The sequence below is a fragment of the Mustela erminea genome, chromosome 8 (genome assembly GCF_009829155.1).
Source record: "Mustela erminea isolate mMusErm1 chromosome 8, mMusErm1.Pri, whole genome shotgun sequence".
Taxonomy (NCBI): domain Eukaryota; kingdom Metazoa; phylum Chordata; class Mammalia; order Carnivora; family Mustelidae; genus Mustela; species Mustela erminea.
In genome coordinates this window covers 7,829,672-7,843,036 of record NC_045621.1, presented here as the reverse complement: position 1 = coordinate 7,843,036, position 13,365 = coordinate 7,829,672, and the positions used below count along the sequence as shown (strand labels likewise).

The following is a 13,365-nucleotide window of genomic DNA, read 5'->3' as shown; positions in this document are numbered from 1 at the left end:
AAACATTGTTCTGCTTTTTGTGAGCAGTCAATAATTTGCTAAGCAAACTACATATATAAACTCTATTCAAAGTAAGCAAATAAAGCTACTGCTACCACCAAAAACAGTTAAACACAGTCAAATGACAGATGTTTCATACATGAACAATTCCTTGCACACTCAAATGATGGAGGTTTTTTTTCTCTCAATGTCATCTCCACATCCCTTGCCCATTTTCTATGTGATGAATGCATGTTTACATCTAATGTTTTTCAATTTACAGGAAAAAAATACACATGAAGAGAAACTAAAAAAATTTAAAAATCATTGGTAGGTGAGTAAGTGCCGACCAGAACAACAAAAAACTATCATTTTACACCTATCGAACTGACAAAACTTAATGAACTTAACATCAAATCCTGGCAGGGATATGGAAACACAAGAACTCTCAGGTACTACTGGTTAGAAATTGTATTGGTACGGCCATTGTGGACAGTAATGTGGCACTTCTCGGGTATGTATATCCTGGGATCCATTAATTCTGTTCCTGGGTAGAAGCCCAAAAGATGTTCTCAGAAGAGCCTATAAGCACTAAAGTGTACAGATGTTAAATGCATCATTATCTGTGATGACAGGAAATTAAAGGCATGGTGTATCCAGTACTAAGTGATAAATATGTAAAATGTGGTAAATGTACAAGTCTGAGTACTGAGTAGAAGCAACATAGGAAATTAACTCATGAGAACCTGGAGTTTTTAAGCGTAATGATCAGAAACAGAAGACAAGGAACAGAAAGGGATATAAGGTAATACTGTTGATATAAGTTAAAAATACATACATATAAAACAATGTACATTTTTAGGCACATATAACACACATTATATAAGAAGAGAATGATCACGTGTATGCCTGCGATCAGCCACTTTTATGTTTAAACGCTCCCAAATTTAGACACATTTATCACTGAAGAAGTCTCAGATTCGACACAACCCGGGCCCCTCTACAGGCTGTGCATTACCTAACTCGTGCGGCAGCTCGTGACAGAAGACGGCGATGGAGGTGCTGATTCCTCCGGTCAGTCCGGCGCTGAAAGCTGCTCCTGAGGCGGGGGTAGAAACAAAGTCAAGTCATGTTTACTTCTGCTTTCCCATCCTCATTAACGACGACAGGTACAGCCTCTTTTCTCTACCTAAATTAACTTCACGGTACGCGCGTGACTCACATCTACCTGACTCCGTACGTTGTGAACACGTAAGTCAAGTGCAACAGGTGTGTGACTACCAGAGAGAGTGACTCCATGAAGGAAATACTCCCCAAGAAATTTAATCCTCCGGGAGGGTTTCCTTCTCACTCACTAGCAGCTCGAGAGTATAACGGCTTTCAGCATTTCTGTCTCTGAGCGGAAACCTGATGCTAAATTTTAAGTCCTGTAAGTCTATGATTTCATTTTCTCTCCCATATAGATATTTAAAGATACCTAAATGGCTACTATCCTCATCTGAACTTTTCTGGGGTTAGAGTGTAAATGCCACGAAGTATTATTTGTCTGACGGTCTTGAGGACTGAATATCAGAGGTATAAATTACATTTGATTCTCCTGGTAAAATTCTTTATTCTTTAACATGGACGGCTACTGTTGATTCAAAAATATGGCCTCTCCTTTCTGGAAGAAACCACAGCCTACTTCTGAGTCAAGTCTGGAAAAGAAAATCATGAATGAATCATGTTTAATATTCTCCTAGACTAAGTAATATCAGTTCACATTATTAGCAAGGCTCTAACGTAGTATCTGAATTTGGTGCAATGGACTTTTAACATGTACATTTTTCTTCACCTTCTCAAAAGCAAAAACGAATTATTAAACCTAGGATTGAAATTATACATTCAGGGTCCTGTAAAAGTGTTTGAAAATAAAATGTTAAATCACTGTTTTTATGGTGATTATGCCTTGGAAATCACCATTAAATGAATAATTTAATAATCTAATAAATTTGAAAATAAAATGTTAAATCACCATTCATATGATGATTATGCCTTGGAATGTTATAAAAGTAGTATTTATAGACATTCGTTTATATGTTCAAAGGAAAATCCAGTAAAATTAATCTCTACGCCCCAAATAAACTTATACTGAAAACCTTAACACAGGCCCTGGGAAAGAGAAAAAAAAAAAAAATCACACGACCAGAGCAATCTATGACAGTGTATTTGTTAATCTCCAAAAGTTAATCTTATGTATTGTAATTCATAATATTAATACTGAACCTGTGGACAAAGGAAAACGGTCTTATAGAACAATCAATTCTAACCCCAGATGAAGTCACTGACCAATCGCTAAGCCGTCACTGAAGTTGTGGATGCCGTCCCCCATGATCACCATCCAGGCTATATTAGCGATCCCTGTTTCTTTCAGGTCAGATCCGGAGTGACAGGGCCCGTGAGAATGATGAGAGTGTTTGTGGTGCCACTGATGGTTGTGTTTCCTCAGCACAGTTTTACTCTCGTCGTGGTGGTTGTGGGCAGCGGCGTGGAGGTCGTGCTCGTGAACGGTATGTAACCCATCGCTGTGCGAATGGTCCATGATTTTCTCCTCGTCCACACAAAGGTAATTTTTAGGAGGAGATTCCTGTTGACCTTCTAAATCTGTCAGTTCAGTTTCATTAAGTCGATCTTCGGAAACGACCGAGTCATCAGTTCCTGTATTTTTAACAGCAGAGGACATATCTTATCAACACCTAAATGAACGCTTCTTTGCTAATTTCAAGTCAGGCAGAATAGCCGTGCAATATACATTTCTTAAGTGAATGTCTTTTACAAGTCCCAAGTAAACGTGTAAGAGCAAATAGAGCAAAGACACATGTGCACCCAACAAACTGGGGTTCTGAGCGTCCAAAAGATGAAGCCAATGAAGTACGTGGGAGCGCTGAGACCCAGAGCAGCAGAGTGAGAAGAGTGGGCAACTTAACGAGCACATCATGAACATCAAAGGGGAGAAAGTTACTGCAGAATTTACAGGACCATACAATGGACCCACCGTTTTCCAGGGCAAGAAGGAACCTTAAAGTTTACCCACTCTAACATTCCCTTATCACGCAAGAAAACAAAAACAGAATTTAAGTAGCCGGCACCCCCCAAAGCTCCACCCACCGGAAAATGCTGCTCAGATCAGTACTAGAAGCGAGTTCAGAAATCCATGTAAGTGAAGACAACATCTGATAAAATTTTTTTTTACTGAGGTTGGCCTCTCCCCTAGTTTTCAGAAGCTATTTATTATGTGACAAAGAGCCTACTCCTTCTCAAATTGTATTTTGGAGTGGAATACAGTTAGAGTCTTGTCTGCCCCTTTTCTGCAAAAAATCATTTGTATACTCCAGGGAAACACAGGTTTAAAAAAAAAAAAGGTAACATTAGATTAAAAGAATTTTTTACGTTTCCTTGAAAATCGTAAGCTGCCTCATCACATCTATCGGGCAACAGCAAGGACGAAGGGATGAGCAGAGACTTTGTTACACGGAGGCCACTCGCTCTCTTCCGTACGAAACCAATCCCATGCGGTGGGCACGGAGATTTTGCATTGTCAAGTTCTAAAAATAACACGAGCATACTGCTTACAAAACCTTTTTGTTTCATTCTTTTTTTTCCCTGTAAATGTGCAATAGATTCCTTGCCCTGTGATGTAATTAGTTAGTCCCACATTTCAGAATAAATAAGGCTAAAATAAAACACTAACAAAATCACAAGACACACTCACATTTAAGAAAATACAAGCTGGAAACTAATATTATGAAAGCCACAAAAACAAGATATTTCAAACACTGGCACAGTTTAGAAGCAATATTTCAATTTTTATATTTTAAAAGTTTTTCTTTAGTCAGAACTGTTGCCTACCGGCAAGAGGCTTGAGCTGAAGCCAGTCAGCATCTGGTGTGTTATTTAACTTGTGATCTGAAAGCTTCCTTCCAATAGTTGATTCTTCTGTGTTCTGCTTCATAAACCACTTCTGTTTTCCCTGAAAAGAATCTGGTTTTAGCATCAAATCTGCAGCCACAATTAACAACAATATTTACTTACTAACATCTACAGGGATAAATGCACTAACATTTTATTCATAAATTATTTAGGAAAAAAGTGAGATGAAGTTTTTAGAAATTAATCAAGGGGTCTAACTAGATAAAACAGCCAACTAAATTTATGTCACTTTTTCTTTTTCCCAATGACTCAACTAAAAGGTAATTCATCTACTCCGAAGTATAGAATGGGATACACAGAACTGTATTACACGCACCTGAGTGAAATGTGAAATATGCTTAATATCTGCCTTATTTAATAGTGTGTGGGAAAAGAAGTTCTGAAAAAACTAAAGTTCATTCCTTTGAATTTCATCGTCCTGAATGCAATCTTACATTTCCCTACATGTGACATAATGGCCAGAATCACCCTTGCATTAAAGTCCCCAAATTTGTAGTTTACTTCTGTGAGACTTGGGCATAAGAATGCTCATCTGTAAAATAAAAATGACAGATTCTTAGGATTAAATGTGGCGATGTATGAAAAGGACCTATCAGTAACTGACTCTTCACAGTTCTGCAATACAGTTTTCTTTCTCATCTAATTTATCCTCAATTATTAATGAATCCTAATTATTGTCTTTCATTGTTTAGGTTTGAATTCTATCTTCCAAAGTCCGCTTTCTTCTTTTATCGGTGTAACTAGGTAACTACCACTGACAACTCTTCCCACTTACACTTCTATTTCCAATCTCTGTAGATTTAAGGGAGCAAATGAGCTGTGGCCTTCTGATGAACAGAATGCAAGAAAGTGACGATGGGCTACTTGTGCGACTGATCTGCGAGACGCCTGGCACCTTCTGCTTTTGCTCAGGGAAGCTAGAAGCTAGCTACTACGCTAGAAGGAAACTCAGGACAGACCCTGAGGAGAGGCCATGTGGCAGAGACAAAGACCACCTGGGGACCTTCTACCCCCGCTCTGTCCAGGGCAAACCAGGCCAGCGGAGTCTGAAGGCAGTACAGTGAGGGACCCCAGCGGATACCAAGTGCAGCAGAAGAACTTCCTGGTGAATCTTGCCTCATTTTCTCACAGAATTAAGAGAAATAATAAACTGCTATTTATAATTGTTATAAGCCAGTTAAGCTGTGCGTTTTTCTGCTTCATAGCAGTAAGTAACAGAACTGGGGAAACACAAAATTGTCAGAAGAAAGTAATATGGAGACAACCTAGAGAGGAGAAACGAACAGCAGTCGTGAGTTAAAGAAGAAGGGGAAGAAAGAGGGGGAGGGGGAGAAAAAGCCAACCCCAGTACAGAAGTGTTAAGAAGAAAATGCAAACACTAGCTGGGATTCTGTCTAACTGCTTTGGTTCCGATTGTCTGCTGTCCTAAGAACTTGCCAAATCGTTACCCTCAAAGCCTCAACTTGCTGAAACCAGTCAACATCTGATGTATTACTTAATTTGTGCTCTGGAAGCTTCCTTTCAATAACTGATTCCGCCACACAGATGGTCAAATGTCTGTTCTGTTCAAATATCACTAATTCCCTTTCCTCCAAAAATGCCATCCATACACTTTTTCTCCTCTGGTTACTCACTGTCCTCTTTCTCATAAAAGACAAGCACTGATTCACCTGCCCAGGTCCCTTTCTTCGACACACTTGAAGGACTCCTTACTACTAGATTTGGGTGCTCCCTTCAGTTACTGACTTCCCACAATTTCAAATCTACGAAAGAACTACCAAGCTCTGGGGACTCTCTTCTCCTATACTGGTTTACAAAAACAAACCTATTTAATTTTGCCAGCAAATTTAAATTCAAGAGGGGGACCAAGCTTAAATGATTTAAAAAAAAAACAAAAACAGGAAACTATTTTGATCTCTTGAAAGACTACATTTTATACTTATCTGTAAGTTATGAGGACTCTAGTAACTTGTACGTATTCTATATTAATGCTTGCTGCCTCGGTGTTAGCAGGTATACACAAACTGAGGAAAATTAGGGCTTCAACGGTAATTCCAAAACTTCTCTGTATCCTTTGCAATAGAACCCTAAAATTCTTACATTTCTTAGGTCATCAATGATCAACTCTTCTTCTCTCAGAGGATTAAGAAATCCTCTTAATCGGCTTCTCGTTCCCCCTTCCTAGGGCGTGGCTGGAAATTCAAGCCCCCATTGCTCCCCTTCTGACTCACTTCCTGCGGCCGCGCTCAGCCTGGCATCCCTCCCGCCTTACTCCTGTCTTCACCCAACCTTCCCACACGACTGCAAAGACCAGAATGCTCGATTTCGTTCCCTTCGGATCTTTCCCAGGCCCTCTTACCACTCCTTAGATACTAATTTATTGGCACATCATGCGCATCACCCTTTCTCTGGGGGCAAATAAATATGATGATGTCCAGACTAAAACATGCCAATTTAAATTAAATATATTATTTAGAATATGATACGAAAATATATCTAAAAAGTAGGATTTACTTCCCGTGGATTTAGCTAGCAACTGGAAATCCTGATAAAGGAGTCAGAGTTTCACAGCTGCAGTCTGTGCCTGGGCAAGAATTAGAATCACTCCCCCGAATCCCAGTTTAGAGCTCGGTTCTAAACCATATTTTATCTCCAAGAAAGAAACACATACATATACAAACAAAATACATCCATAAAAATAACATAAAGGTTGTATTTTAAGAGTGGTCGGTACACATATTATGACCATGACTATCCTTTGTTTTTGAGGAAAAAGGTTTTTGTTTTTGTTTTTGTTTTTAACTATTTGCAGTAAACCAGCAAAATGTTAAGAATTTCCTCTTTTTTGTCTAAGCTTTTTTAAAACGTCCTCTAGACAGAACACACTGTTCCTCTTCAGCAGGGTACACTGAAGAGAATCCGCACTAGTACCACAAACATGTTACTGAGAAGCACCTGAGACAGAGCTTCAGAAACAGACGGCTGTGAAAAGGTTAGGTCAGTGGTAGTAGCCCTGAAATTACTTAGGGGGAAAATTATTTTAGGTATTTATCTGATACTCACAAATGTGCCACACAACACAGTGTATGACAAGCAGGTATTTAATCAATAGTCTAACATCATCCCCCGGGGGGTTCCCGCCACTCCCTTCACTTCATTCTACTTCCTTCCTACGAAGCCCCCGGATCTAAAGCCTCCTCACCTCTACTGCTTCTACCGTTAGCATTTCTGATGAGGAAATGTGTTGTGTGAAAACATTTTCGTTGAAAGACAGGACAATGAAAGCCACTTATACTTGAAAATAGACCTAAATGAACCCATGAGACTTGTTTTCTAGTTATACATTTTTGGTTTTTTTGGAAATAAGCAGAAATTGGCCAACAGCTTTTTCTATCCTATTTAAGTCAGCTAGAAAAAAATCCAACAAAGGCACTGAACCGAAGACTGCTCTATCTGGATTACGAATGACAAACGTAACGACCAAAACAGCGAAGATCAATGTCCATGTTTCCTTTAATACCTACCAACATCACAATTAAGCGTATGGCCAGAAAATGAAATTTTTTGTTACGTTTTTTATCTCAGAAAATGGAAGAAGCCATTAAAAAAATACTTACTCTCTGCTGTTTGTAGTGCTTAAACATTCTAATGCAGTGTTCAATGATAAATAACAAGTAGACGCCTCCTAGAGCGACCAGTCCTTTCAATACAGCATCGTACTCCTCCAAAAACTTCTTAGATTCGTGTCCGTGAGAATGTCCATGTCCGTGCCCGTGTCCGTGCCCGTGCCCGTGCGCGTGTTGATGACTGTGATCATGTCCACCCTGAGACTATTAATAAGAATAACGAAAACTTCTGAACATGTAATTAAAAATGCCTTTTAAAATTTTGAGATTATAATCTCCTAGAGAACGCAGAAAAAAATATCTTTAAATTTTTAAAGTAGTTCTGTAAATATTATCTCACTGAACTGTAAGTCGCCCTCTATTTAATGCTGACGTTCTAAGTGGCCTGGGAAGTACTGCCTATTTCATGGTCACTCTGAAACAAAGACCACAAACTCAAATGCCTCTAGGGGTTAAGATTTATACTATAGCGAGACAATCAAGCAGGAGGGTCCTTTGCAAACTGAAGTAAACAAGAACGAGATGCCTAACATTTAGTAAAAACAAACTACTTCACCAGCAGGTCATACACGACCCGTGAATCCCTATAATCTAACTTTTTCTTAAACTGATTGTATTTTTATGTTTTTCTCTTGCAAATTATTTTTAAAAGTGAGGAGATGTTACCTATGCTTACACAGTAGAACAACAGCAAAGCATATACTTAAACATGTGTTTGAACATGTGTTTGATTTTCCACATTTTAAAGCTTTAGCAAAAATTAAATGTATAGACACAAAGTTTTTTTTAAATTGTGAAAGGAGTTAAGTTTCACAATAGTGACCTTCAAAGTTGAAAAATTAGTCTAAAGCCTTTTCCTTCCTTTGAGTATCTGTATGCCTTCTTACTTGCTAGTGGCCAACTGAAGAGGGTTTCTAAACTTCTCAAAGGCAAGACCATTCAGCTTTAAGTAATTAATATTTCTTATAAAAAAAATAAGTTTAATAGCAGTAAAGACTACTTCAACTAGACTACTTCAAGACTTACTTCACCTGTTCTTATTAGGCCCAGTTTTGAAGATGTCACTATTCTTGGTGACTGGTGGAAGGGTAAGCAAGGGGGCGGGGACAAAGGGGGAAATAAGTAACTAATCGACTAATAATCAACTTACCAAAAAAAACCTCATATTCCACAATTTTAAGATTCACTAATCAATTTTTTAAGGCACTGCCATATGTAATTCCAGATAATCTATCTCTAATCTTCACTAAAAGTGAAGACAGGGAGAAAGATTACACAAAACACACCAACAATTCTTGGGGGGCACCTGGCTGGTCCGTTGGGAGCGCAGCCAACTCCTGCTTGATCTCCCGGCTGTAAGCTCCAGACCTACGCTGAGTGCAGAGATTACTTAAAAAGAAAATATAATTCTGTCTCCCAAATATTCCAAAAGGAGGTGGTAAGAATATATTTTTAAAAACAAAACAAAACAAAACAAAAAAAACACCACATCTCAAACCTGTAATTTTACATTTGGAAAAGAAAAAGCCCCAGGATTTTCATAATTTGAAGTAAAAGCAGTAATACTGGATAAAATACTCCTACCTCGAGGAGGAGAAGCAAGGTAAGTAGGCGTGTGGGCACGAGATCATAACATCCGAAGTGTCTCCTGAGAAACAGGGCACTGGGGCCGTCGGCTGAGTTTCCTACGCTTGGTTTCAGCTCAGGTCCCCATCTCCTGCTCACGGGGATGGAGCCCAGGGCCGGAGCTCCTCCGCCTTCCCCGGGCAGTCGGCCTGAGGACTCTCTCTCTGCCCCGCCCCCCCACTGGCTCACCCATGCCCACACTCTCTGTCTGGCTCTCTCACATACGTTTATCTTAAAAAAAATAAATAAGTAAAAGAAGTGTCCCGGAAGAGAAGAAAATAAGTCGTCTGCCAGGCGAAAAGATAAACAGCCCCAAGTGCAAAGGGCTCAATGCTCGAAACTGTCAGCGGAGTGCGTCCACCTCTTCCCGAGCAAATACGACGCCTGGGCACACCGGCCATGGGGCACAATCACTGCGAGACCCTGATGTATTTCTTCTCAAGGCTTTCCTGATACAGCTGATACACAGATCACAGATATAGACCTTTTTACGTATTCATTTTCAGAACTGCTAACAGAGCAATTTTTTTTTTTTTTAATTTCAGCTCTACTGACTTACAAAACTGTAAGACACTTCAAGTGTACGACATAGTGATTTGGTATGTATACACTGTGACGGGAAAAAGTAAAACTGATGTTACCAATTTTTGTTGCTATTTTAAAACCTAACGATTCAATTTATTTCAAAAGTGTTGCTATTAAAACTATGCAATGGAAAAAATACTTCATCCTACAAGCAAATAAAACAAATACTACGTTAGTGTGCTACATAGCTTGGTAATGAAGGACACTTTTAGCTTAAATATTTTTATTTTTTTTTTTTAAAGATTAAAAAAGTTTTCTTACATGGGGCAGTAGATGAAGAAGGGCATCTCCACTCATTGTTCCTACAGCTAGTGCAACAAGGAATGTGAGAAGAAATTTGAAGCATCCTTGGTTAATGATGGGAACCAAGATCACGCCTAGCAAGGAAAGCAGGCTAATGACAGTGATAGAAATGATACCACAAATCCATGCTGTAGGAAAGAAATCAATAGTCAACATTAATATGACATATAAACCAAACAGCGCTAAAGAACAATCAACATAAGATAAATAAGTCATGGGACATAGACTATCTTGCCCTGACTATGCTTTTTAAGAACTTTTACATTCTGGCACTACTGTGTGTAAAAACAAGACAAATATCTGCAGAGCCAAACTGAATACTTACAAGAATTAAGAAATTCAGACCTTTGTTGTATAGTCACAAACAGTACTTTCAGTAGCCCACCTTATCAGAAACAGGGACTTCAAATGACTTCTGGCTGTGATTCACTCCTAATATCTAGATTATAAATAAAAGTCTACCAAGGTATAAAGGTAAAGCCATAGCAAGCAAACTGTTGACTTAGAGAATTAAAAAACTCTCCTGTGATCATCAGAGGAAGCCAAGTATCTAGTGTTAACTTTGTAAATCTTTCTAATGCAAAGTTTAAGAAGCTTAAGGTATCAGTCCAAAATGGAAACATATTCAAGAGATACAAAAAAGCCTTACTACTGTTAGGTTTTTTTGCTTTTCATTTCTCAAAAGATAATTCAGCACCATCCCCTGTGACACCATCTTTACTCCACAACCGGCTCCAAATTGCCTTTCTCCCAATTTGGCTTTCTCTATCATTTTCTACTTTTTAAAAATTTCACTATATAATTTTACTGATTATACAGTAACTATTATATTCTATATTATATTATTAATATATATTATTATATATTAATACATGACATGATATATAGTGTTCTACATTATATTATATAGTAATAATTATATTCTATAACCAGAATACAAGAGAAATGTTTCCACAATATGATTTGTGAAAATACACCAGTGTGACAGAAAAGGGGGCATTTTCTGCACATTTCTTACAGCTCTTGATAAGCAGATTAGATACCAGAAATAAGGCCCATGGTTCAGGGGTGGGGCATTTTCACTTAAAGTGAGATTACTTTAGGGGTACCTGGGTGGCTCAGTAGGTTAAGTTCAGACTCTTGATTTAGTTCATGATCTCAGGATGGTGAGACCAACGCCATCGTATGTCCCTATGCTGGGTGTGGAACTTGCTTAAGATTCTCTCTCCCCTCTGCCTTGCCCCCCAAACCCCTCCCCGACCTCTGCTCACATGTACAGGCACATGCTCTCTCTAAAAAAATAAATACTACACTCTATTAATGGCTTAAAGGAAATAGAAATATTTTTAAAATTCTGCTTAATTTTTATCTATAGAAAATTTCACTAAAGAATGATAATTTTATAAAGTGTTGAATCTAAAATGCTGTTTTTCTCATCAAACCCAAAGGGACTATAAATCTGCTGAGAGATTTTATGCTCACTGTTATGGTAAGAGAACTAAGGAAAATACATTTCTTCAACAAGGTAAAAAATTGTCAAAGACAAAGAGAAGGATAGGTAAAGAAATGAAAACTTTAATTGACCCACTAGATGCTGAGTTTTCTCAATACAATTGGATTGTTTCACTTGACATTTTAGTAAGTTTCCAATAACATTAACATTATAAATTATAAACTAAATCTAAGCTAAATTAGCTCGCAGGACTAAACCAATAGGTCATATACTATTAATGGAAGCTCTATGGTTTACGCAATCTCTAACATATAATTTCTAATACAAACATGGGTAAATGAAAAGGCCAAACGAAGATGGAAACACACAACCAGAATTTGGATTCAGTGGCTTTAATACCTACAAAGATTTGGGAGGAAGGAAGGAAGTGGGAAAGGAAAAAGATTCATTATGAAGTCAACATCCTTGTTAGTGAAGCCAATGGGTAAGGTAAGGAGTCCCTCAACTACGGCTGGGACTGTAAGGCTAAAGGGAACGGAGGTCAAAAACCCTATTTTAAAAAGAAAAACAGAAGGTCAAATAAGGCTTAAAAGTTGACTTAATAATGATGACCAAGTTAGTTTATCTCCCTGTCCCCCAAGCATAGGCAGGAACAATAAAATCAGTGGGAGAGCCTGAGTGAATAGGCCAGAGTAAAGGGGCCATTAGTATACATAGACTCAGGAAGACAATCAAGTTACGGGCCAACTAAACCAATAAAGGTTTGTCAAAACTACCACAGCTCTGCAGCCAATCATACTATCTGGGAAAAAAGTGGACAAAAGATACCTGTGATAACTAAACACGACAAATTGAGGCTGGTAATAAATACATTAACCTAAAGGTAAAATGTCTCATATATTAATATACAACTCTCCCTTCCCAAATGTGTTTTTCCTTACTTTGGCAAGAATTCAATTTGTTTTTCTCAAAACAATCTATCTAAAAGCAACTTCAGTTAAGAACTTAAAAACAACACTAAAAACTACTGGGGGGGGGGGGATGGAGCGGCTGGGTGAGGGACACTGGGGAGGATGTGCTATGGCGAACACTGTGAATTATGGAAGACTGATGAACCACTGACCTGCACCCCGAAACAAATAATACATTATATGTTAATTTTTTTAAACTACTTAGAAAAGCCAGTAATTAATATTCTAAGATATTCTGTACATACTCACTAATATATATGGATGGGGACTGCCAAAACTACAGATGAAACCCAAAATATACTACATAAACAAATTTTATGACTTTTCATAACTACTAGAAATTTGTATTATTCAGAATTATTTTGTTCAAAAATGCACTGGAATTAGTCACCAGAATTATTCAGCAAAAGTATTTCTTATTTTATCCCTATGTCCCCAAGTCCAAGACAATTCATATAACCAGATTAAGATACTAAATTAGAATCTACATGTACCAAAATCTACTTGGGTAAATCTTATTTAATCTGATCTTTTCTTTTTTCTAGGGTTATATTACATTCTACACTAGGAAATATATATTCATTCCTTTCTGGATTTGCTTTTCAAGATATCTGCAATAGAAATTAAATTCCTGTATCTTAATATAAAGAAAATACCATTAATTTGATATAGTAGACATTTAAGATGATTTACTTACACAAAATAATTTAATAAATTAGCATTAGAAGCATATTTTAAAATTTGACATTACAGAGTAAGGCCCTATTAAACCGACATATATTCTTATATAAGCATATTTCTTATTTTTGTAAGCATTAAACCAACATATATTCTTATATAAGCATATTTCTTA

At 37.7% G+C, this 13,365-nt stretch overlaps 1 protein-coding gene across 3 annotated transcripts in view; it reads right to left on the bottom strand.

The window, feature by feature from the left end:
* SLC39A10 (solute carrier family 39 member 10) overlaps nucleotides 1-13,365 on the bottom strand; it is a 138,371-nt gene that overhangs the window by 15,279 nt on the left and 109,727 nt on the right. For 2 of the 3 annotated variants that reach the window (XM_032354264.1, XM_032354263.1), the window contains 5 exons: nucleotides 10,047-10,216; nucleotides 7,566-7,778; nucleotides 3,868-3,988; nucleotides 2,308-2,676; nucleotides 998-1,078 (listed from right to left, as the gene is read on the bottom strand). In XM_032354264.1, coding sequence (XP_032210155.1) covers nucleotides 998-1,078; nucleotides 2,308-2,676; nucleotides 3,868-3,988; nucleotides 7,566-7,778; nucleotides 10,047-10,216 — 954 coding nt within the window. Of the gene's footprint in view, nucleotides 1-992; nucleotides 1,079-1,565; nucleotides 1,677-2,307; nucleotides 2,677-3,867; nucleotides 3,989-7,565; nucleotides 7,779-10,046; nucleotides 10,217-13,365 lie in introns of those variants that run through there. The other variant, XR_004288412.1, reaches the window with a different exon arrangement.